Source organism: Anolis sagrei, chromosome Y, assembly GCF_037176765.1.
Source record: "Anolis sagrei isolate rAnoSag1 chromosome Y, rAnoSag1.mat, whole genome shotgun sequence".
Classification (NCBI taxonomy): Eukaryota; Metazoa; Chordata; class Lepidosauria; order Squamata; family Dactyloidae; genus Anolis; species Anolis sagrei.
The window spans coordinates 69,101,243-69,127,444 of record NC_090035.1 but is presented as its reverse complement, the minus strand read 5'-3'; the positions used below and the strand labels follow the sequence as shown (position 1 = coordinate 69,127,444).

General features: G+C 43.7%; 1 protein-coding gene across 1 annotated transcript; it reads right to left on the bottom strand.

Moving 5' to 3' along the window:
• Positions 1–2,191: 2,191 nt before the first annotated feature.
• LOC137095481 (ly6/PLAUR domain-containing protein 3-like) lies at positions 2,192–25,120 on the bottom strand. The gene is made up of 5 exons (XM_067462205.1): positions 24,914–25,120; positions 10,796–10,927; positions 9,328–9,498; positions 6,180–6,320; positions 2,192–4,918 (listed from the first exon to the last, which is right to left on the bottom strand). The coding sequence occupies exons 1-5, from the start codon at positions 25,065–25,067 to the stop codon at positions 4,395–4,397; spliced, it is 1,122 nt and encodes a 373-aa protein (XP_067318306.1). The 5' UTR covers positions 25,068–25,120; the 3' UTR covers positions 2,192–4,394.
• Between the last annotated feature and the right edge of the window lie 1,082 nt (positions 25,121–26,202).

Here is a 26,202-nt window from a genome sequence, read left to right as displayed (position 1 = left end):
CCAACCAGGTCTCCGTGATGCACGCCAGATCTGCCTTTTCCTCCAGTATCAAATCCTGGATGATTGATGTTTTCCCATTGACAGATCTGGCGTTCAACAGCACCACCTTCAATCCCGGAGGACCATCTACCTTGGAACCCACGTTTACCAAGTCAGGAGCACATTTTGGAATTTTCCTCAGCATTTGTTCACGAATTGGCCGAATTAGTTTTTTATCTCTCCCTTTCCCGTATCTCCCCCTCCCCATCATAACTTCTATGGGGGCCCCCCGAGAACTGGAACTCTCCCCCTCCCCACCTCCCCCTTTCTCTACATCATGACACTCTAGAATTGCACTGTTATATAGCATATCATTAACCCGTCCCGATGGCAAACTATCAATTTCATCGTTCCTATAGTTCCACTCCTCTGATTCATAGAACCATCTCCAATTTTCCCCAGCCATTTGACCGTTACTGGAGAAAATTATAAAGTGCGTGATGTAAAGTGTGAATGCAAGCTTAACACGACGGTCCACATATAACATTGCAATTAGCAGTCCACAGGAATTCCTCCGTTAATTAAAGTGCTAGTCCGTTGTCCGTCGCCGAAACATGAGGAGGAGTAGGATTACAAAGGCCTTCACTTACAGTGCAATAACATTGGCAAGAGTTCGGCAATTAACAGTATTGAGTCTGCAACCAAAAGGGTAAGGGCAGGGGAGGTGCAAATTGTAAAAACAAAGTAGTTTGGGAGGTACTAGCCACTACTAATGGCCTTCAGACAGCCTGTAGCTGTTGGTAATCTTCCAGTAGTTAGATGAATCAGAACCGCCCCAGTCTACAATTACACTACACCCTATTAAATCCACTACCAATTTAAAAACGCAGAGATAATGCTGAAAAACAATAAGAGAGTCAGATAGATCTAATTCCCTAGCAGCAGAGGTTTCCTATTGGATGGAGGAAGGATGACTGACCATTGGCAAGCCGAGGATGTATGGTGTCAGCTGATGGCTGACGGTTGGATACAGCTATTAACAGATATTAACAAAGATTAAGGCGCAGCTTCACAGTTAGGGGTCGCTTCACAAATGGGTATCAATAGACAGCTTCACAGACTAGAAAAGCAGCTTCACAGATAGAAATCAAGCAGGCTGCTCCGAGCCTAAAGGAGTAGCTCTACACAGTGTGTTCATAAAAAGCAGCTACACAATAGTTCTCCAGGGTGCAACAACATAGGCCAAAGGGCGACTTCACAGCCACACAACAGGAGCAGCAATACAACTTGGAGCAGCAACACAACGCTGGAGCCAGGAGCAGTAGCAGCACCAGATGAAATGCTGGAGTCGGATCAGCCACCCAACAGGAGCAGCAACACAACCCTCTTTCTCCTGTTCTTGCAGGCAAAGATGTTAAGCAAAGAGCAGCTGGGAGACAGCAGTTTTAAAGCCTCCTTCTCTGACCTGCTTCTCTCACTGGTGTAGGAGTGAGCAGCCAAGACACCTTCTTTCTCCTGTTCTTGTAGGCAAAGATGTTAAGCAAAGAGCAGCTGGGAGACAGCAGTTTTAAAGCCTCCTTCTCTGACTTGCTTCTCTCACTGGTGTAGGAGTGAGTGGCCAAGACACCCTCTTTCTCCTGTTCTTGCAGGCAAAGATGTTAAGCAGAGAGTAGCTGGGAGACAGCAGTTTTAAAGCCTCCTTCTCTGACTGCTTCTCTCACTGGTGTAGTAGTGAGTAGCCAAGACACCCTCTTTCTCCTGTTCTTGCAGGCAAAGATGTTAAACAAAGAGTAGCTGGGAGACAGCAGTTTTAAAGCCTCCTTCTCTGACCTGCTTCTCTCACTGGTGTAGGAGTGAGTAGCCAAGACACCCTCTTTCTCCTGTTCTTGCAGGCAAAGATGTTAAAATTGCCCCTCACTTCATCTTGCAAGTCTTTTGGTTCAGATCTAAAGTGGATCCCAGTTGTTTACATCCTGGATTACAGCCATACTTTGAAATGCACCATTTCAAAAATGCTTTGATTGAGCCAAATCATTGGGTCCCAGATAGCAGTATATTTTTTGGACCTCATTGCCTTCATTCTTTGGATTTCAGTGCCTTTCTAACTTTATTTATTTTCTTTAAAAATGCATCTTGTCTCTGACTGTTATCAAATATTAGAAAGTTGACATGTCTAAACATTAAAGCTGTTATTGGAAGAAAGGAAACAGTGTCAGTGGCTCTTGGGTCTTTATTATTTTTCTATGACAAATTATTTCCATAGAAGAAGTAGTATGCTAATTGCTTAGCAAAAAGCATGAGGATGACCATCTTGTACAGAATCATATGCCAAGCAGAAACTTGACATCAAACTACTCTCAATGTCAAGTGCAAACTCAACTGATAAACAATGTCTTTCTCAGCCTTTGGCCCTCCAGATGGGGTACATACAAAATGCTGGTCGTTACCTATAAAACCCTAAATAGTCCAGGTCCAGGCTATATGTCTAACCACATCTCCCTACATCAGTGGTTCTCAAACTGTGGGTCTCCAGGTGTTTTGGCCTACACCTCCCAGAAATCATAGAATCATAGAGTTGGAAGAAACCTCATAGGCCATCCAGTCCAATCCCCTGCCTAGAAGCAGGAATATGCATTCAAAACACCCCTGACAGATGGCTATCCAGCCTCTGTTTAAAAGCTTCCAAAGAAGGACCCTCCACCACACTCCGGGGCAGAGAGTTCCACTGCTGAACAGTTCTCACAGTCAGGAAGTTCTTCCTAATGTTCATATGGAATCTCCAGTTTACCAGCTGTTTGGGAGTTTAAGGCCAAAACATCTGGGGACCCACAGGTTGAGAACCACTGCCCTTGTGCACTGTGGTCAGCGGAGGCCCTGCTCTCAGTCACAAGTGCGGTTGGTGGGAACAAGAGAGGGTTCCCTTCTCCATGATCACTCCCCGTTTCTGGAACTCTCTCCATAAAGAAATAAAAATGGCCCTCACTCTCCTCTCCTCCAAAAAAATGCTGAAAACGCACATCTGCACTTTGAGGAGGAGGAGGACTAGGACACTCTAGACTAATCTTTTTGGAATGCTGGCTGACCTACTTGTACCCTGTAGCCACTATGATACATTTTAAATAACAACTATAACTGCTACTATTACATCCATTTTAATTGTTTTTATAATGATAGTTAAAAAAATCATGATAGATAGGAACCCCTGGTGGTGCAATGAGTTAAGCCAGGACTGAAGACCGACAGGTTGGAGGTTCGAATCTGGGGAGAGCACGGATGAGCTCCCTCTGTTAGCTCCAGGTCCCCATGCGGGGACATGAGAGAAGCCTCCCACAAGGATGGTAAAACATCAAAAACATCTGGCATCTCTTGGGCAACGTCCTTGCAGACAGCCAATTCTCTCACACCAGAAGCGACTCCAGTTTCTCAAGTTTCTCTTGACATGAAAAAAATCCTGATAGATGTTTTAGCATTGACTATGTTATTCGTGTAATTTGTTTTACCTGATGATTTGTATCCTATTTTTCATTTGATGTTAATTCCTTTATGTGATAAGCGCACTGTTGTTATTATTTAGTATTACGTAGTACTACTGTAATGTATTTGTATTTGTTTGGGTATTGAATGTTTGCCTTTTTGTGTGTGTGTAAACCATCCTGAGTGCCCTGAGGGAGAGCGGACAGTCTATAAATAAAGTTTAATAATTACTTTTAGGAGCCCCCGGTGGTGCAGTGGGTTAAACCCTTGTGCCGACAGGACTGAAGAACAAAAGGTTGTAGGTTTGAATCTGGAGAGAACGTGGATGAGCTCCCTGTGTCAGTTCCAGCTCTCCATACGGAGACATGAGAGAAGCCTCTCACAATGATGGTAAAACATGAAAAACATCCGAGTGTCCTCTGAGCAATGTCCTTGCAGACGGTCAATTCTCTCACACCAGAAGTGATTTGCAGTTTCTCAAGTCGCTCCTGACACAATTTTTTTTGTACTGCTTTAGAATTCTGGAAGTCTAGAACATCTGAAGAGCCAAAGGCTGAGAACAACTGATAGGGTGCACAATGGAAGAGTTTGTACCAAGCATGCTCAAGTTACATAATGAAGACACAGTAAGTCTCACGCACAGAAGAAAAATGGTTTCATAAGAGCAGAACAGATTTTTGAGACATATAAACATAGCAACAACATAATACAAATCTTTGCCCTGTAGGATGCTGGCTCATTCTAGACAGTCTTTGTCATGTTCTACAACATGGCTGCAGGAAATCAAGGCATAGAGAAGTGCACAAGTGAGAACAGCCTTCTGCTATGCAAAAGGTACGAGCGTTCATGTGATCAGTGAAAGGGCATTTATCATTGATAGGATCAAATACATCATGTTCGGTTCAAAACAAGATGCCAAAGATAGGTAGGCCAAGGCCTCTTCATATGAACAAGCCAACCAACAACAAGACCATCAAGACTGATCCCCCCAAACCCACTGCACCCCCTTTCGCACCCCCTTTTGTGCCCTGATCTTGTTGGTTGTGGCTTTCTTCAACTTTCACAGCCGTGGCAATGTCTCCGTTTCTCACTGAGGTGAATTCTTCATCACCATGATCATGCTCATGGTCGTGGTCGTGGTCATGGTCATGGTCATGGTCAGGATGGCTGGACAGTGATGGGCTCAAAGTAACAGATCGGGTTAGCTTGTTGATAGTGGAAGAGGCTGGTATGTTGGCATGAGTACTTGCAGAAGTGGTTGCATTAGCATTGGAGTCAGGCCCAGGAAGGAACTCTAGCCGTGGGATCTTGGCAGCAAAGTGTGTTTTGTTGGAGAGATCCACATTGCAGAGGCTTCCAGAACAACAGGAACCCACAAGAGTGATGGCATGGCTTCCTTTGGATACCTTAGTACAGTCCTCATCCTCCACACAGCCTTTGATAGGTTTGGTCAATGAGAAGTTTCCTGGAAGAGATTAAAAAGAAGATGAAATCTTAGGAGACACCTGAAGAGTACAGTGCAACCCCTATATCAGTGTTTCTCAACCTGGGGGTTGGGACTCCAAGGGGGAGGTTGCAAGGGGGTGTCAGGGGGGTCGCCAAAAACCATCAGAAACACAGTATTTTTTGTTGGTCATGGGATTTCTATGGGGAAGTTTGGTCCACTTCTATCATTGGTGGAGTTCAGAATGCTCTTTGATTGTAGGTTAACTACAAATCCCAGCAACTACAACTCCCAAATGTCAAGGTCAATTTCCCCCAAACTCCAACAGTGCCCAATATTTCGGCATATTGAGGATTCATGCCAAGTTTGGTCCAGACCCATCATTGTTTGAGTCCACAGTGCTCTTTGGATGTAGGTGAACTACAAGTCCAAAACTCAAGGTCAATGCTCACCAAACCTTTCCAGTATTTTCTGTTGGTCATGGGAGTTCTGTGTGCCAAGTTTGGTTCAATTCCATAATTGGTGGAGTTCAGAATGTTCTTTGACTGTAGACCTTGACATTTGGGAGTTATAGTTGCTGGGATTTATAGTTCACCTACAATCAAAGAGCATTCTGAAGCCCACCAACTATAGAATTGGGCCAAACTTCCCACACAGATGACCAACAGATAATACTGTGTTTTCTAATGGGTCTTTGGCAACTCCTCTGACACCCCCCTCGTGACTTCCCCCAAGGGTCCCAACCTCCAGGTTGAGAAATGCTGCTGTAATGGGTTTCATTTAGGAATCCTCACACTTTGTTCAGTTCAAAGAGTAAATCAGTTGAAATTGTGGACGTAGCCAGATGAGTTTCACTTTCTATTTCCCCATATTATTTCCATCCAAAATATGCAGAAAATGTGATGGGGGGGGGGGGGGGGGTTAAATACTATAACAATGTAAATCTCAGTTTCTCACTGTCCACATTTTGGTCATATCACTACTTAGCAGTAGACAAATATGAGCTTCGTTACCTAGTGCAGCCAGTCAATAATTTGTGTCAATTTGACCATGCCAGAAAACAGCCCTATTCCAGCTTTTTTTTGACTCCTCCAAACAAGGAACTACCACTCTGTTCTCCATCTTTTCAATATATCCCTAAAATAATCCAGTAAAATGCAATATGGGTAGAGTTTGGCTTGCAGGTAACAAACTTTTAGCATTTTCCCCTGCCATAATTCATTTCTAGGTCAACCATACTAGCCAAACTAAAAGGCAGCCTGGTCTTACACATTGCTTTTACCTGCTTTCATTGTGACATTGCCGTGGAAGCAACCCTGGTAAGAGTTGTAGCACTTGACTATAGTTGAATTGTTAATTGAGCAGTCATCGCCGAGGCAGCTGTAACACTCCACATCATTGGGAACTCTGGCAGTCACATTATCTGTCAACCAAGGAAAAGGCTGGTATTAGTGTTGATGGAGAGACACTCTTCACTCAGACTCTGATTTTTATGAATGTTGCAAAAGAAGCATTGTGTGCATGTAAACAGGGAATTCTTTATGCTCTTTGGTTTCTTAAAATAGAATCATGCAATTAGGTCTGAGGCCAAGAGCCATCGAGGTCAACTACTTGCCAATGGAGGAATTGCAGAGAAACTAAATTTAACCAAGGAAAGTTACACCTACGGTACCAAAAAACAGTGAATCAGATGTCATTACTAAGAAAAGCAATATGTCTAAAACATGTTGAGACTGAGTAGAGATAGAGATATAAGAAAGTATGAACAAGATAGGTTCTGCAGGTTTGTTCTTAAACTGAGTTTGTATGTAAGTCGGAACAGGTACATTTTAAAAGTGTAACTCCAGCCAAATATCTATCTGTCTGTCTGTCTCTCTTTTCCCCCTTCCCTCCCTCCCTCCCTCCATCTATCTATCTGGATAGCACAGGGAAGGGTTAAGATCCCTGTGGTTTTTGTTTTGTTGTCTGAGCTCCTGTTCAGAATATTTCACCTCACTTTCTGTCCTTGTGATAATTGGTTTTTGAAAATGTGGCTTGTTGTGGAAACAAGGATTGATGCTAAAGCTTCAATTGTGACATCTTTTCCCCATGATAATAACTCTTTCAGGAGTGAATTTCCTGTTGTAGATCAGTTTAACTGATGATTTAGAGAGGATTGTGGGCTTTCCTATGGCACTAAGTGATGGGCTCTCAAGTCTATGAAATTCAGGTATGGGAAATGATGTTTCTCTCTGTGAGAAAACTGGCTTGGAAATTGCAGGGCTTCAAGGCCAGTCCAAGGAGTCAGAAGTAGCAACAGCGGATAAGGAATCGAGTGAAGCGCTGAGTGATAATAAGGGATCTCAGGAGAAACCACCTAAAGCTACGGAGATCAACAAAACTCTTTGTTTACAAATCAGGGCTGAAAATAGATTATGCTGGCCTGAGAAATTATGTGGGAAAGTTGTGGAGAAAATTCATGGGAGATGTAATGCTTTCATGGGTGTCTATTAAACAACAAGTTGTTTACCTTAAGGGCAGTTCGGGCAATGCTATGTTAGAATGAGAAGCTAAGCCTGTGTTCTCTTGTTCCTGGTTGAAGTCAAACTTTGGTTTTGAATTTTAATATAATGGAAAATTTTCTATGTTCCTGTTCAGGTACTCTTGTTCAAGTTTTACTAGTTACACCTTCTTGCTTGTGGACTTATCCTGTACCTGTGATTTCTGGCTGTTTCTGGACTTTGTCACCTCTGGAACTTTATGAGATATTTGGATTATTGTTTGGTTATCATCTGTTGCTAAACCTTTTTGGATTACAAATGTTCCTTTCTTATTCCTGCTTTTTATGAGCTTTACAATAAACTGTTTACTTATATTCCTGGACACTTGCATGGTGCGGTGGTCATAGGTTTTTCCAGGCCTGGAGTGCAACATTTCCTTCTGAGAAGTTGATTTCTCTCACTTCCTGTTGTCTCACCTCTATTCTTAACTGTGAGTCATTTGTAAGTCGGATGTCTGCAACTCGGACTGCCTGTATATGGCAGTGTAGGTGGGCCTCAAACCACTGAAGTTCAATGGGGTATTGTCATTTGACTCTAAAACGCACATGGTAGTGGTGTGCCGTTGTGCTTGGGGGCTATTTTTCTTAACGAAGGAGGGATGGACGTGGCATCTTTCCCCCAAGGAATTGCTTCTTGCCCTCCTATAGGAAACTGGAACTCTCAAAAACCCAAAACGCTGTAAATAACTCAAAATAAGTTTTATTGGCCAAACCTTGCTATCCATATATCTTATCCCTAAAATAGGTTGGTTGGCATGAGGTACGTCCAGGGCATAGCTATGGTAGGGAGTGAAAACAAGGGCATTGCTCCCAAAATAAATAGCCTGCTTCCTGTTAAAATTTCCTTCAGTCCCCTAATTTCTAATATCACAGTAACTTAAAACTTTGGCCAAACATTTAGAAATATATAGTTGAAAATTCACACCATGCAGAAATTTAAAAAAGCAATCAAACTACACACACACACAAAACCAGTTTACATTTCAACTTCTAAAAGCAACAACCGCAAATAAAAGTCCATCAAATTATACACTTATATTTCCCCTAATTATTGTTTCCAAAACTATGCCACAATTTAAGAAATCACTTATGGAAAGATAGTAGGGAAGGGATTAATGTAAACTCTCTAAGAAAAGAGTTTTAGAGCTTGGAAACAGCCCTGGAAAAGGTCTTCTCCTATCTCCCCACTAGATGGAACTGTGTGGATGGTGGGGAAGGTTGTCTCCAGGAGATTTCAAACTTGGGCAGGTTTGTTTGAGCCAAGACTCGTACCTGTCCTCCCCCAAATCCCGTAGTTTTTGAGTTCTTTCACACAATGGGGGAAAATGTAAAAACATTATGGTTGTATATAAGAACAAAATTTACAAAGAATTACATCCCTCCATGCAGGGCCGTAGCCAGAGAAAAATTTCGGGAGGGGTTGAAATTTTGGGGGGGGGGGTTATAAATTTCGCTGGGGGGGGGGTTGAAACCTGCCTCCTAGCTCACGCTGAAGCAAAGAACATAGCAGGGGGCAGAGGAGCCTTCAATAGCCTGCAGCTCCGCCCCTGTCAACCACCTCCACCAAGTCTGGCCTCCTTAATGAGAGCATTCAACACACACACACACAACTTGGTTGCTTCACTACATCGGCTATTGCTGCAAGTAATGACAGTGTGAATACATTGTCAATATTTGCTTGAGATAGTGCTTACTGTTCTGGAGTGACTCTTAATTTTTTGCATCTCATAGACTTAGCATGGGGATTGGGTTGACCAGTTAAAATTCATGAGTAAACCAGTTTTTTTTAAAAAATCTGAAACATTTCGGGGGGGGGGGTTGAACCCCTAAACCCCCCCCCCCCTCGCTACAGGCCTGCCTCCATGTAAGCCTTCATCACTCATATTCTCACCCATGGGTTGCAGTTCCAGTTTTTTGATGTCCAGTTTGTTGTTGCAGCGGCTTTTGTTGCACTGGTGTAACTGGGAGAAGGCATAGATGCCATGGACGGCTACTGCTTTGTCGTTGGTGCCTGCCATGCCCAAGCCGCAGCCTTTCTCCCCAACTGAGAACTTCCCATGACCTGCAAAAAGGAAGGACAACGTATTTACGCGGGGAAATAAAGAGAAAGAGTTCACATCAACAGATACACTTCGATTTATTTATTTATCGTGTCAGAAGCGAATTGAGAATACACTTATAATGTATAAAAAAACCAACCACAAACAAAATGGCATTATACTAAATGTCCTTGACCAGTAGCTGGCCACTTGAAGTGCCTCTGGTGTCACTGTAAGAAGGTCCTCCATTGTGCATGTGGTCTCTGGTTTCCTCTTCTCCACATTCGCATGTTGTGGATTCCACTTTGTAGCCCCATTTCTTAAGGTTGGGTCTGCATCTCGTGGTGCCAGAGCACAGTCTGTTCAGTGCCTTCCATAATTGCCCAGTTTTATGCATGCTAAGGAGGGAGTTTTCCATTTGGTATCAAATCACTGATTGAGGTTCCGGGTTTTAATCTGCCACTTTGGGACTCTTGCTTGCTGAGGTGTCCCTGTGAATGTCTCTATAGATCTTAGAAAGCTATTTCTTGATTTAAGATGTTGGCATGCTGGTTGATATCCAAACAGACGATGAGCTAGAGACTAGGACACAGAACAATGGCTTCAAACTACAAGAAAGGAGATTCCATCTGAACATGAGGAAGAACTTCCTGATTGTGAGAGCCGTTCAGCAGTGGAACTCTCTGCCCCGGAGTGTGGTGGAGGCTCCTTCTTTGGAAGCTTTTAAACAAAGGCTGGATGGCCATCTGTCAGGGGTGCTTTGAATTCAATATTCCTGCTTCTTGGCAGGGGTTGGACTGGATGGCCCATGAGGTCTCTTCCAACTCTATGTTTCTATGATTCTATGATTTTAAACTCAGAATAGGAGCCCCCGGTGGCGCAATGGGTTAAACCCTTGTGCCAGCAGGATTGAAGACCGATAGGTCGCAGGTTCAAATCTGGGGAGAGTGCAGATGAGCTCCCTCTGTTAGCTCCAGCTCCCTATGCAGGGACCTATGCAGGGCCTTCCACAAAGATGGTAAAACATCAAAACATCTGGGCATCCCCTGGGCAATGTCCTTGCAGACAGCCAATTCTCTCACACCAGAAGCAACTTGCAGTTTCTCAAGTCGCTCCTGACATGGAAAAAAAAACTCAGAATAGGCTTTTAGTGCTAAAGCTAAAGGTGTAAAATATTGGATTTCTTCTGAGCATGTCCGAAGTATTTTCTCCTTACCACTGCCCAATCAAAACTGGCCCAGTACCTTTGAGCAAAAGAACTGCAGAACTGCTATGAGATTTATACATATAGAAAACAGATCAGGTCAATTGATAACTCACTCCACTCCACAGCTGCCACGGTTTCCACACAGACATGGGTGGACGATGGGCACTTCACTTTCTTTATGTTCTCTGTGCTGCAGCCTCCATCCCCTCGGTCCACACAACTGTAGCATTCTAGTGTCAGGGCACCTGTAGAGAAGAGGGCAAAGTAATGGGGAGGCGTCAAGAGAAAAATATGGATTTTATTAATCTTATTTAATGGAAGTTATTCTTTTCTTAGCACACATTATAAAAACAGCATACAATATATATCTGGTCCAAACAAAATATAAATATACAGACAAAGGAAGTTTTGTACAATATAATATGAAAGTACGTAGTTAAATGTTAACCATATATATCTCATCCTAGGTGTGGATCTCAAATGTCCTCATCCCATTTGCACTGTATATCAATCTGATCTATATTCTCTAATCTTCTTTTAGATGCTTTATGTAGGCTTTTTTGTGTGTGCCAGGAGTGACTTGAGAAACTGTAAGTCACTTTTGGTGTAAAAGAATTGGTCATCTGCAAAGACATTGCCCAGGAAACACCTGGATGTTTACTAACTTGAGCACACTTGGTATAAACTCTTCCATTGTGCACCCTACCAGTTGTTCTCAGCCTTTGGTTCTTCAGATGTTCTAGACTTCCAGAATTCCAGAGCAGCATAAATATTTGCTGGGACTTCTGGATGTTGAAGTACAATTTTTTTTTTTCGTGTCAAGAGCGACTTGAGAAACTGCAATTTGCTTCTGGTGTGAGAGAATTGGCCGTCTGCAAGGACGTTGCCCAGGGGACACCTGGATGTTTTGATGTTTTACCATCCTTGTGGGAGGCTTCTCTCATGTCCTTGCAATGGGGAGCTGGAGCTAACAGAGGGAGCTCATCCATGCATTCCCCAGATTTGAACCTCTGACCTGTCAGTCTTCAGTCCTGCTGGCACAAGGGTTTAACCCATTGCGCCACACGGAGCTCCACTTTATCTAAGTAAAGGGCAACTTTTGATATTAAGACCTGGTTAGAACTGGCTAATGAAAACGTGATTTTGGCCACTGGGTCCCAACTCGTTTTGTTGCAAGTTAAATGCCGTAAGTATTGATTCCTTTCTCTTTCGTACAGACAATTGTGTAATATGTGGTTCAAATTCTCGACTTTGGAGGTGCCAGAGATACATTGTCTTTCTTCAAGAGGGATATGATTAAATCTACCGTATCTCTCCATTTATTCAAATCTGGCCCTTGTGAAAGCAATTCTTAGGTGTCTTGGCATATCTATCTTTAGATAAAGCTCCTGCTGAAAGTTTTGTTTGTCTTAGCCTGGAAAATATCAAAGGCGAAGGAGAAAATACATTTCAAACACAATTACTGGTAAGAGAATGTGGAGAAATGGGTTTTGATAATCACTTATTTATGAAAAAAGTATTGTCCAAAATGTAATTAATGAAGCACTTAACACCAGAGCAAAAAGCAAGTAGAATGCTATTGCAATGGCTTTTGGCTGCCACTAACAGACATTCAAATATCCTCTTTTTTGTTATAGATCAGGCATGGGCAAACTTTGGCTCTCCAGGTGTTTGGACTTCAACTCCCACAACTCCTAACAGCCTCGGGCCCTTTCCTTTTCCCCTAAGCCATATTCCAGAAGCATTCTCTTCTGACATTTCACCCACATCTATGGCAGGCATCCTCAGAGGTTGTGAGATCTGTTGGAAACTAGGCAAGTGGGATTTATATTTCTGTGGAATGTCCAGGGTGAGAGAAAGAACTCTTGCCTGTTGGAGAAAAGCGTGAATGTTGCAATTGGCCACCTTGATTAGCATTCAATGGCCTGGCAGCTTCAAAGCCTGGCTGCTTTCTACCTGGGAATATCCTTTGTTGGGAGGTGTTAGCTGCCCCGATTCTTTCCTGTCTAGATTTTCCCTGTTTTTTGAGTGTTGTTCTTCATTTACCTCCGTGGATGCCTGCTATAGATGTGGGCGAAACATCAGGAGAAAATGCTTCTGGAACATGGCCATACAGCCATACTCACAGCAATCCGGTGATTCTGGCCACTTTTTTTTTCATGTCAGGAGTGACTTGAGAAACTGCAAGTCGCTTCCGGTGTGAGAGAATTGGCCATCTGCTAGGACATTGCCCAGAGGACGCCTGGATGCTTTTAAAAATGTTTTTACCATCTGTGTGGGAAGCTTCTCTCATTTCCCCGCATGTGGAGCTGAAGCTGATAGAGTGAGCTCATCCGCACTCTCTCCGGATTCGAACCTGCAACTGGTCAGTTTTCAATCCTGCTGGCACAGGGGTTTAATCCATGAAAGCCTTCAACAACACTGTGAAATGTTCATTTATATGCTCAACCATAGAATCATAGAATCATAGAATCAAAGAGTTGGAAGAGACCTCATGGGCCATCCAGTCCAACCCCCTGCCAAGAAGCAGGAATATTGCATTCAAATCACCAAAGGAGGTGTAGAAAACTAAACTATGCTCACTGGTAAGTAATGTGTGATTTAGGTAACTTTATAAACTAACATTAGTGTTGGGAACGAATTTCACGCAGGATTAAATAAAACAATGAAGCCTCTGATGGGATTTAAGAAGTGCGGGCCATTCATTATTCTGAGGCTGGGTGCCACATTCTTTAGTTTTCCTGTGAATCCACCTTCCCAAATATACACTGCAAAACCACAATTATTTTCATTGTGGCAGAGTTGACATAAGGACATGTTTCCTGATTCAATATTTATGTTGAGAAACCTCTGAATTTCAGTTTGTTGAACCATGGTCGGTATGTGCTTAATATCTCCTTCAGGTTTTCTAATCCTTCCAGGTAAAGTTAAAGGTTTTCCCCTGACATGAAGTCCAGTCATGTCCGACTCTGGGGTGTGGTGCTCATCTCCATTTCTAAGCCGCAGAGCCGGCATTGTCCATAGACACCTCCAAGGTCATGTGGTTGGCATGACTACATGGAGTGCCGTTACCTTCCCTAGTGATCTACTCACAGTTGTATGTTTTCGACCTGCTAGGTTGGCAGAAGCTGGGGCTGACAGTGGGAGCTCACGCTGCTCCCCAAATTCGAACCTGCAACCTTTTAGTCAACAAGTTCAACAGCTCAGTGGTTTAACCCACTGCGCTTTCAACTTTATATTAAATAGTTAAAAAGCAAAACTGGGCCATAACTTTGTTCAAGTCTCCCCAAGATATGTTGTCGCCTGAGGGAAAAGGTCAAAATGGCAGAGTTTCCTATGGATGGACTGGAAATTGAAACTGAAAACCAACAACAGGACAGGATGGAGAAATTGCTAGGACATTGCCACATACGCATTCTCATTCTATGATAGAGATAGAGAGAGCCCTGAATATACAGCTTCAAAACCTAGAGGTGCAACCAAATGTAATCTTCTTGAAATATATTACCATTTCACTGTGTTTAAGATGGACTTGTATAGAATGCCTTCACTCTGCTTTAAGATGGCTATTTAGTGTTATCACCCTGCTTGAAAGTGAATCTCATCCTGATCCTTTTCTTTGTTTTTAATTTTTTCCCCATATTTCTTCATCTAAATCCATTGCATCATCTCTGGTCTTGAAGGCCCTGGTGCCACAATGGGTGAAACCCTTGTACCGGCAGGACTGTTAACCAAAAAGTCAGTGGTTTGAATTTGGAGATTGGGTAAGTTCCCTTCTGTCCGCTCCAGCTTCTCATGCAGGGTCATGAGAGAAGCCTCCCACAGGATGGTAAAACATCTGAGTGTCCCCTTGGTAGTGTTGATTAACTGAAAGGTCAGTGGTTTGATTCTGGGGAATGGGGTGAGCTCCTGTCTGTCAGCTCTAGCTTCCTATGCGGGGACATGAGAGAAGCCTCCCACAGGATGGTAAAACATCTGAGTGTTTACTAATGTCTACTAACTGAAAGGTCAGCGGTTTGAATCCAGGGAGCAAGGTGAGCTCCCATCTGTCAGCTCCGGCTTCCCATGCGGGGACCAACAGGATGGTAACACATCCGGGCATCCCCTGGGCAATGTCTTTACAGACAGCCAATTCTCACACCAGAAGCAACTTGTAGTTTCTCAAGCCGCTCCTGAGACACACACACACAAATACTAGTCCTTTTTGATTGCTGCTTTTGTCTTCTTTCAAGTCACTGCATTGGATATAACCAATGGGACTTTCAAAATTTTCCCCTTGATTTTAATGGTAACGAAGCTTGACTGATTTATGTCAGGATAATTGCAGTTATTTTATATATGTTTTTCAATGTGTTAATAATGTAATTCAAGATGGTTTCAGTCATGTTCATTTTTGTTCATTCATGTAGTAGATTATTATTGTTATGGGGCTAGAGAGTTAAGACCTTGGCTAAAGTTAGATAAGACTTTTTCGTGAGAAGAAAAGGGAGTTAACCGGCAAGAAGACAGATAAGAAAGGAAGGGCAGGATTTTCTTTGTCTCTGTGTTTAGTCCTGTACTTTGTCAGTCGCCATTTTCAGCCTCAAGATGTAGTCGCCTGTATATAGATGCTTTCAGTAAAGCTTATTATTTTGAAACCAAAGAAGAATGCTGTGTGGTAATTGGAGTCTGTGTGTTTGGAAACCTCAAGTCCGCTGTGCCAGACCGGAGGGTCTCACTCTGACAATTTATTGTACATCCAACGCATCGTATGGATAAAGGTGGTTTAACTCCTCCTGCTGTTTGTGTGTGACATTGGCTGCCATACAGAGACATACTATCCATATGTAAGGAGTGGAAATATATATAGTAACTTGTAGTTCCCTGTGTATACTGCCTCTTCCATCATGATTGGATTCCCGGGGGAAGAGAGATGACTAAGATGGATTTAAAAAAAAAAAACACTAAGGGTTTTCAGAAGCTTTATTAGCACAGAGCACCACTTAAGAAGGAATCCATGGCTTGCAAATCATGGGTGGTACCCGAGGGCATACGGTACAAGTGCATGTTCAGGCCTGTAGGGAGTTTCAATGGGATGCTTTTGCTTAGCACTCCCCAAGCAAAACCCGAGTTATTTTAACCTAACTTTCACTCTGTGCCTCGTCTTCATTTTTGACCTCTGCAACTTTTCTGAAATGCAGATTAGCATCTTTCCTGCCCTTTTCCACCCTGACCTTGGCTGATTCATACATTCCAGAGTCCCAGGAAACCCCTCGGCCTGAGGATTGCCAAAAGTCGGAAATGACTCAAAGGCACAAAAGAACAGTAAATCTGCAGATTTCCTCACACCCACCCACTACATTATGGTGTCCTTTTTCCTGTCTTCTTTCCTGTCTCATCATCTCCTCCTCCTCCTCCTCCTCCACCACCACCACCACGACCACCACCACCTCCTCCTCCACCACCACCACCACCACCACACCACTTCCCCCTCCTCTTCCTCCTCTTCCTCCTCTTCCTCCACCACCTCCACCTCCTCCTCCTCCTCCACCACCACCACCACTTCCCCCTCCTCTTCCTCTTTCTCCTCCTCCTCCTCCTCCTCCTCCTCCTCCTCCTCTTCCTCCTCCTCCTCCTCCTCCTCCTCCTCCTCCTCCTCTTCTTCTTCTCCTTCTTCTCCTTCTTCTCCTTCTTCTCCTTCTTCTTCTTCTTCTTCTTCTTCTTCTTCTTCTTCTTCTTCTTCTTCTTCTTCCTTGTTCTCCTCACCACATTTAGGGCTGACCCCACCTTAGGGTGAGGCCAATATTAAGAGAGAGACACTCCCAACTGTGAGAGCACCTCTGGGCATAGTTTGCCTCTGCAGAAGCTGCCCTTTCTCTCCCAGGTATCTGGAGCTGCTTTTCTGAAACTCCCATTTTTATGAATGCAGGAATAGGTTACACACTTAGGTAATCCCTTATTGTCTGAGTATGGTGGACTTCCAAGTGTAGTGTTTTGGGGGTGTATGCGTTCGTGACTGTGGAGCCCTATTCTTGATCCGCAAGTTCTTCCACAGTGACAGCATTGGTTTCCAGGTGGAAGGCGGTCCCGGTCAGGGTGGGCTTGATGTGCCTTCCTCTTGGCACGTTTCACCCCCTCGTCCTCCATTTGTGCCTCTTTGAATTCTGCAGCACTGCTGGTCACAGCTGACCTCCACTTAATGTGCTCAAGGGTCAGGGCTTTCCAGTTCTCGGTGTCTATGCCACAGTTTTTAAAGTTAGCTTTAAGCCCACCTTTAAATCTCTTTTCCTGTCCACCAACATTCTGTTTTCCATTCTTGAGTTGGGAGTATAGTAGTTGCTTTGAGAGATGCATAGAGAGCCAAAGCAGATGTTAGGTAACATACAGAACTCTAACCTCCTCCAGATGAGGCAAATGTATTTGGTGATTGGGCTATTGCTTGCCATTCTTGTTTCTTAATAATCCAAATGACTTTTTTCTGTTATTCTAGGTTAGTTTTTAGTGAGTCCCCAAATCAGCTGCAATATTGTATGCTGACCCTTGAGGGGCTTACTTCTGATGTTTGAGACATATTGGAATGAAAATGTTTAAGTCTCTTCTACCCTAGTCTTTCTTTTTTACTTTTTTATTAGAGTTAAAAGACTATGGTGTCTCAGAGAAATGGCACTTCTGGACTCTAATACTGTTCCTGGCTTTGCCCCCTCCCCCCCAAATGTTTGATGGGAAGTTGCTGATAACTGTGAGAGAAATAAGGTTGAACACCGTGAAAGCCACCTACTGCATGGCATAGAGAGCCAACCTCCCCCCAGTAGACTCAAATCAAGGAAAAGCTTCATGAGGACCACCATTACTCTTAAAGTTCCCCCAGCAACAGCAAGGGTATTCCTGTGGGGAGCTGCACCCCAAATGGATCCCCCCCCCCCATGAAGGTCTTCTTCCAGGGGCAACTTGGAAGTCCCTAAACAGACTCGGAAGTGGAGTGGGCAGATCGAAAGACAACCTGGCAAACTGGCACTACCTAGATGAATCCTCCACCTTGTGCGACTGTGGAGCAGAACAAACAACTCAGTACCTGTATGCTTGCCCACAATGCCCTGCCTCATGCACAGAGGAAGAATTGTTTAAAGCTACAGACAATGCGGCCACTATTGCCTGTTTTTGGTCTAAAATTCTTTACCCACTTGAGCTCCCTCTATTTTATCAGTTTTACAGTGTTCCCTATTTTGCGGTTCGCTTACTGCAGACTCGCTGTTTCATGGTTTTCCCCAAAAAAAGCTGCGGGGGGGGGGGGGGGAGCTGCAGGGGGGAGGGAGGAGGAGGAAGAGGAGGAAGGGAGGGGGAGCCAGGCACTGGGCCTTACCCTGGGGCAGTGGTTCTCAACCTGGGGTCCCCAGATGTTTTTGGCCTACAACTCCCAGAAATCCCAATCAGTGTACCAGCTGTTAGGATTACTGGGAGTTGAAGGCCAAAAACATCTGGGGACCCCAGGTTGAGAATCACTGCCCTGGGGCTTGTCTCCAGGCTCATCAGTGGCGGTCTCCTCCTCCTCCTCTTCGCCGCCTCTGCTACTCCCTGTTCCTTCCTTGGAGGCGTCAGCCCAGCATGGCAGCGCCATCAATGGCACCCAAGGGGCCTCCGAGGCCGGGAACAGCAGAGGCGGCGAGGAGGAGGAAGCCGCTGCCGATTGGGCAGAGCATCACTACTTCCTGGATTTTCACTTATTGTGAGTGGTCCTGGAATGGAACTCCCGCGATACGTGAAGGAACACTGTATACTTATTTATGTAATGATTTTGGCACAAAATAAATAAATACTTTAAAAAGTTTTTTTTTTTACATCACAAAGGAGAAAATGTTTCCATTCAATCACAGGATTACCCCAGCAAACCATGTGCATCTCTGAACTGTAGAATTAATGCAATTTGATGCCACTTGCCATGGCTCAATGTTGTGGAATCCTGGAAGCTGAAATTTGTTGAGGCACCGGCACTCTGTGGCAGAGAAGGCTAAAGACCTTGTAAAATTACAACCCCCATGATTCCTTAGCATTGAGCCATGGCAGTTGAAGTGGCATCAAATTACAATGTGATTTTCCTGCTTCTTGGCAAGGGGTTGGACTGGATGGCCCACAAGGTCTCTTCCAACTCTATGATTTTGTGATTCAACGTTAATTCTGCAGTATAGATGCACCACATGCCATGGTTTTTACTTTGTTAAACAACATTTGGGAAAAGCCCTAGTAAATCAATAAAAGTAGCATCACCATGAATGGAATGGGTAACACAGTGGTGACAACAACAGGCAAATCTAGCAAATCCCAAGAAACTATAATGTGAGGACTAGCTCCGTCTAGTAGGGCCCTAAGTGCACTTTCCCTGTAATATAAGGGGTAACTGTCTGGAGACTGTGTCAATAGAGATGAACCATAGAGTAGAGGAAGAGTTTAGAGTTCAACTCTTCTAACATTCCATACAAGCAAGCTGTGCCAATGCAATGCTAATCAAGGTGGCCCATTGCAACATTCACACTTGCCTCAAGCAGACGAAAGTTCTTTCTCTCATCCTGGGCATTCCAGAGATATATAAACCTCACTTGCCTAGTTTTCAACAGACTTCACAACCTCTGAGGATGCTTGTCATAGATGTCGGTGAAACATCAGGAGAGAATGCTTCTGGAATATGGCCAGACAGCCCGGAAAACTCACAGCAACCCAAGCTGTGTTTTAGTTTTGTGAGAACACAAACAAACACTTAATTTTGCTATGATGTATGCAGTTACAGGTGGTGCTGAACTGCTGAACTTGCTGACCGAAAGGTCAGTGGTTTGAACTTGGGGAGTGGAGTGAGCTCCCACTGTTAGCCCCAGCTTCTGCCAACTTAGCATTTCTAAAACATGTAAATGTGAGTAGTTCAACAGGTATGCTTCAGCGGGAAGGTAACAGTGCTCCATGCAGTCATGCCGGCCACATGGCCTTGGAGGTGTCTACAAATGTGAGTAGATAGAATCATAGAATCATAGAATCAAAGAGTTGGAAGAGACCTCATGGGCCATCCAGTCCAACCCCCTGCCAAGAAGCAGGGATATTGCATTCAAATCACCCCTGACAGATGGCCTTCCAGCCTCTGTTTAAAAGCTTCCAAAGAAGGAGCCTCCACCACACTCCGGGGCAGAGAGTTCCACTGCTGAACCACTCTCACAGTCATGAAGTTCTTCCTCATGTTCAGATGGAATCTCCTCTCTTGTAGTTTGAAGCCATTGTTCCATGTCCTAGTCTCCAGGGAAGCAGATAACAAGCTTGCTCCCTCCTCCCTGTGGCTTCCTCTCACATATTTATACATGGCTATCATATCCCCTCTCAGCCTTCTCTTCTTCGGGCTAAACATGCCCAGCTCCTTAAGCCGCTCCTCATAGGGTTTGTTCTCCAGACCTTTTATCATTTTAGTCGCTCTCCTCTGAACACATTCCAGCTTGTCAATATCTCTCTTGAATTGTGGTGCCCAGAATTGGACACAATATTCCAGGTGTGGTCTAACCAAAGCAGAATAGAGGGGTAGCATGACTTCCCTAGATCTAGACACTATGCTCCTATTGATGCAGGCCAAAATCCCATTGGCTTTTTTTGCCGCCACATCACATTGTTGGCTCATGTTTAACTTGTTGTCCATGAGGACTCCAAGATCTTTTTCACACGTACTGCTCTCGAGCCAGGCATTGTCCCCCATTCTGTATCTTTAGGTACTGCTCCAGCGGGAAGGTAACAGTCACGTTGGCCACATGATCTTGGAGGTGTCTACGGACAATGTCGGCTCTTCGGCTTAGAAATGGAGATAAGCACCAGTCCTCAGAGTTGGACACAACTGGACTTAATGTCAGGGGAAAACCTTTACCTTTACTTATGCAGTTAACAGTGAAAGTTTTTGTATCCCTTGGCTCAGACATTACTCTGAATGGAGACTGGAGTCAGGAAATCAGAAGAAGGCTAATTAGAGAAGATCTTGAAGAGTTAGAACATTAAATACTAAAGTTAGGATAGCTCATGCCATCATATTCCTCATTTCCATGTTGTGGAAGATGGACAGTGAAGAAAGCTGATAGGAAGAAAATCAGCTCATTTGACACGTGCACTGACTTCTAGGGGTACCATTGTCACCCAAAAGACAAATCAAGTCTGAACTCTCCCTTGAAGGCAAGGTAATTAAACAGAAGCTGTTATGCTTTGGCTACATTAAAAGAAGACATGATTCATTGCAAGAGACAATGATGCCTGATAATGAGAATACAATAGGAAAAGAGGAATATCACATTCCAAATGGAAAGACTCAATCAAAGCTGGGTTTGCATGACCTGAGCAGAGGATGTGGTTCTTTCATTCATCGTAAGGCTATTAGTCAAAGCTGGCATGATGTAAGTTGAAAACAACAAACAATGCTATTAATTTAAATGCCTCTTGAAACAATGTTCACTCAAATGGTATTTCCACTTTCCCGCTGTCCATCCAGAAGGATTATCTATTTTTCTGGGTTGCTGTGAGTTTTCCAGGCTTATGGCCATGTTACAGAAGCATTCTCTCCTGACATTTTGCCCACTTTTTGAATTATTTTCATATTTTCCTCTGAAATGCATGGTTACGCTGTGCTCTTCCTCTTATAGTTCCCACACCTTTCCAAAGGTTGTTGTGAAAATAAAAGGAATGATATGCAATTTTTGCAATGGGATAAAAGTATATAAATATACTTCACTGTAGTGTCTTCAATCAAAATGTACGTAAATTGCTGCCCTTCTGTTGTTCCCTTAAATTCAAAGTGCTGGTGTTGACCTATAAAGCCCTAAACGATTCCGGCCCAGTTTACCTGTCTGAATGGATTCTCCCCTATGAACCATCAAGGTTGTTAAGATCTTCTGGAGGGGCCCTGCTCTCAGTCCCACCACTTTCGCAATCCTTGTGGGGAGGAGAGACAGGGCCTTCTCGGTGGTGGCCCCTCGGCTGTGGAACTCTCTCCCGGTAGAGATTAGATCTGCCCCCTCCCTCCTGACTTTCAGAAAGATGGTAAAAACTTGGCTCTGGAACTTAGCATTCTCAGATTGATGATCGAATCAATAACTGTTGACCACAAGGCGGATGGTGGTGAATTTGTGATTTACCTTGACGAATTGGCTTTATGTAATTCTTGATCTGTATTTTAATGTGTTTTAATGTATTAATGTACTATGATGTTATTATGCTTTAGTTTGTTTGTATATTGATTCTCTGTTGTTAGCCGGCCTGAGGTCGAGAAGACCAGGTTATAAAAGCTCTAAATAAATAAATAAATAATAAATTAATTAAATTGCTTGAGTGAGGCTATTCTGCTGAGATCTGTTAGGTGAAGAAATTATGACTGTCTTGAGATCAGACAATGGATTTTATTGATGAAGAAAGATAGGAGCTCAGGCTTGCTGAGTCACATATGCAGAAGATGGAAATAATGTCTTCTTAATAATTCAGTTACAAACTCATACAGTATAATGAATCATGTTTTCTTTGTTGTCTTTGGTTTCCTTTTAAAGAGAGTCTTGCAACAGAAATTTATTACTCTTGGCAGTGCAATGGGTTAAACCTTGTGCTGGCAGGACTGCTGACCTAAAGATCGGCACTTTGAATCGAGGGAGCAGGGTGAGCTCCCATCTGTTGGCTCCAGCTTCTCATGTGGGGACATGAGAGATGCCTCCCACTGGATGGTAAAACATCCAGGTGTCCCCTGGGCAATGTCCTTGCAGATGGTCAGTTCTCTTATACCAGAAGCGACTTGATGTTTCTCAAGTCACTCCTGGAACCAACCCCCCCCCCCCAACGTTGTTTTGAAAAGCAATGAAAAAGCAATGAAGAATGGATGAGCAACGCAGAACATGTTACTTAACTGTGGCAATATTCACAGTAATACATTACTTTTAAAAACTTCAAAAAGTGTTCTAACTTCAAATGTTACACCACATGGGTTCCTTTCCAATTTGTTTTCTTGCCTTCCAGCCTCCAAAAATCAACAGAATGAGGATACAACCTCTCTTCTATATTACTACATTACAAATAATTAGATAAGTTTGAGGGGGAGAAAGGTAATATGAATTAATCATTCAGCAAGTGGTCATAAAAGATGAGAATTCCTTCTGAGAGAATGCTTGTGGCATGGTGTTGGTGCATTGGCTAAACAATGGCTCCTGGTCTGTATCCATCAAGATATTTTGGACATCTTCTTCCCGAAGTTCCAGAGCCAAAGATTAGGGATTCTAGGAACTGATGTCTAACATAAACTACAGGAAATGAGATTCCACCTGAGCATGAGAAAGAACTTCCTGACTGTGAGAGCTGTTCAGCAGTGGAACTCTCTGCCTCGGAGTGGTAGAGGCTCCTTCTTTGGAGGTTTTTATGCAGAGGCTGGATGGCCATCTGTCAGGGATGATTTGAATGCGATTTTTCTGCTTCTTGGCAGGAGAGTTGGAAAGAACGGCCCACAAGGTCTCTTCCAACTCTACGACTCTATGAGATCTGGAGGACTAACCTTCTGATCTAAAGCATGGGAGGGAAAAGTCCAGTCTGCCTGTCCAATACACCGCAAGTTGACCTATAGATATATCTCTAAAACCAAAGTATTCTATCTTCCCTTTCTTGAGAGCTATTGTTTTGCCTTTAACATCAATTGAACGGACTGAATCAATCACTTAAACTCCATACGAGATGTCTTTCCTTCTGAGGATCTATCTATCTCTCTGTTACCACATACAGTATACATTATAGCTAAGTATAGTCCTAAGCAATACATATTCAAATGTTTTTCAATTTACTTTCCCACAGTACAGAGATGCAACCTTTCCTTTTCTCATACCGGAAACATGATTGCCAAACTGAAGAGCGATGTAACTGCCCAGCTTCCAAAACCACCACCATTCCTTTAAAGGTGATGGTGAAACAGCCGTTCTTTCCTCAAAACCAGGAGGAAGGGCATAAAATCATAGCATTAGAAGAGGTTTCAAGGATCATCCATGCAGGAAAATGCAACGGTAACACTCCTAAAAGAAGTCCATCCAAGCGTTCTAGAGTATGGGTCCACCATACTCCACACTCAAGTAGTCCCTACAGTAAAGATGTTTCCTTTATGTTTAAGTGGAATCCGTTTTCTTGTTATCCAAATCCATTATTTCATGCTTTAGTGTGTAAAGCAGCAGAAAATAAGCTCTCCCCATCTTTTACATTACATTTGGGATTCCTTTCCATAGCTTACCTCACACTATCAGGAATCCAGGTTTATTACAGAGGCTGTGAAGCATTAGAAAATGTTGACCATTTCTGCTACCTTGGCAGCTACCTCTCCATAAAAGTCGACATTGACACTGAAATACAACAGCATCTGAGCTCTGCGAGTGCAGCATTTTTCCGAATGAAGCAGCGAGTGTTTGAGGACTGGGACATCTATAGAGATACCAAGGTGCTTGTTTATAAAGTTGTTGTCCTCCAAACCCTGCTATACCCGTGCAAAATGTGGACTGTCTATAGATGTCACATCTATAGACAGTTCCATCAGCATTGCCTCTGAAAAATCCTGCAAATCTCTTGGGAAGACAGGCAGGGAAATGTCTGTGTGCTGGAAGAAGCAAAGACCACCAGCACTGAAGCGATGGTGCTCTGCTATCAACTCCGCTAGTCTGACCGTGTTGCCCGAATGCCTGATCTCCCATCTCCCAAAGCAGTTACTATACTCTGAACTCAAGAATGGGAAACAGAATGTTGGTGGACAGGAAAAGAGATTTAAAGGTGGGCTTAAAGCCAACCTTAAAAATTGTGGCATAGACACCGAGAATTGGGAAGCCCTGGCCCTTGAGCTCTCTAACTGGAGGTCAGCTGTGACCAGCAGTGCTGAGGAATTCGAAGAGGCACGAATGGAGGGCGAAAGGGGGAAACGTACCAAGAGGAAGGCACGTCAAGCCAACCCTGACTGGGACTGCCTTCAACCTGGAAACCGATGTCCTCATTGGGGGAGAACATGTGGATCAAGAATTTGGCTCCACAGTCACTACAGATCCACCACCAAGATACTACACTTGGAGGACCATCATCCTCAAGCTATGAGGGATCGCCTAAGTAAGTAAGTAAGTAAGTAAGTAAGTAAATTATAGAGGCTGTCAAACTAGCCATGCGTGCTGACCACCTCTGTGCCTATTCTTCATCATCCTACTAGGATCAGCTACTGTTAATCTCATCATGATTCTTCCAACTCTTACCTTTCATGAAGAACGCCAATCCCACCAGAAGAAAAGGGATGCAGCTATGGAGCTGGAGACAGGTACCCATTGCTATTCTTGCTAAATCCCAGTCTTGATGCAGTCTTGGGAACGTTCTGGTGCCGTCAGTGTCTGAAAAATGAAGCTCAAACATTAAATATGAGCAGACAGCTGGGGTGGGGCTCCGTTGCCTCCTTGGTGAGACACACCTCTTTGGGGCCTTTGTTCTTCAGTACCCTGATATTGGCTCGAAGGGTTTTTTTTTAATGTGCATGAATCCTAACCAGCCAGGGCCCATAACTTCCCTTCCTCAGCATTTTGAGGATGCTTATTGGGGTGACGCCTCTGCCAGGAACTTGAACAGCCAGTTGAGGGATCATTCCTGATGCCGTTCATTCAGGGCTTCAAGGCAGGAGAAGATAATTGCAGGCAAGTCTGGGCAGCGAGCACCACCTGGAAAACCTGCAAAGAGAGGACACTAAACAGATGTCCGGATAGGGATTCCTTCCCACTTGCTTCACATATTTTGGTTGTACTGGGGGTCCTTTTTCCAAAGAGGGGCAGAAAAGAGTAGGGAAATCTCAATACTTCTGCTAAATCAGTGAAACCAGAAAACAGATCTCTATGTGCAGGAATGCTGGGGAAAAGAAAGGCAACATCTGAGATTATCATCACCATCATATCAGAACAGTAACTATTTCATAGAATCATAAGACACTACACTTGGAGACCCATAATCCTCAGACTACGAAGGATCGCCTAACTAATTATATACTAAAGAACCTAATCTCTTTTGATAGCACAGAGATCAAGCTTGCCACCTTTACATGTGTGTGTAAAGCTGAGAGATGAAAACTGAGACATATATAGATTCATGGAGTTGGAAGAGACCTTGTGGGCCATCCAGTCCAACCCACTGCCAAGAAGTCCAACCCCCTGCCAAGCATCATCAGAGTATCATCAAAGTGGCAAAAGCCATTAACAAGGGCCAACTTACAAGCTAGGGAACCCTGCTGTAGTTTGCTTTTGACTGAACCTACCGGGAAGGGATTCCTTCCTTTCCTCCCCTGGCCTCTCTGCCCTTGCAAGTTCATTGACATCAAACAATGGCTGGATTTTGAATTCAGTTTGCAGCAATTGAAGTAAGCCAAGGACAAAGAGGAAGTGATGAGAGAAACTGGAATCTGGAACATTTTAAAAGCAGTTGAAAAAAATGAGATGACAGAAGATTGATTGAGATAGTTTTGGACGAACTGGGTCAGTTGGTATGGTTTTGATAGGCAAAACAA

Coding starts and splice junctions, on each gene's coding strand:
- LOC137095481 (XM_067462205.1), bottom strand. CDS start 25,067: ATGTTTGAGCTTCATTTTTCAGACACTGACGGCACCAGAACGTTCCCA. Junction 10,928..24,913: donor ATTGGCGTTCTTCATGAAAG/GTAAGAGTTGGA, acceptor TCTTCTCTACAG/GTGCCCTGACACTAGAATGC. Junction 4,919..6,179: donor CAATGTCACAATGAAAGCAG/GTAAAAGCAATG, acceptor AATCTCTTCCAG/GAAACTTCTCATTGACCAAA.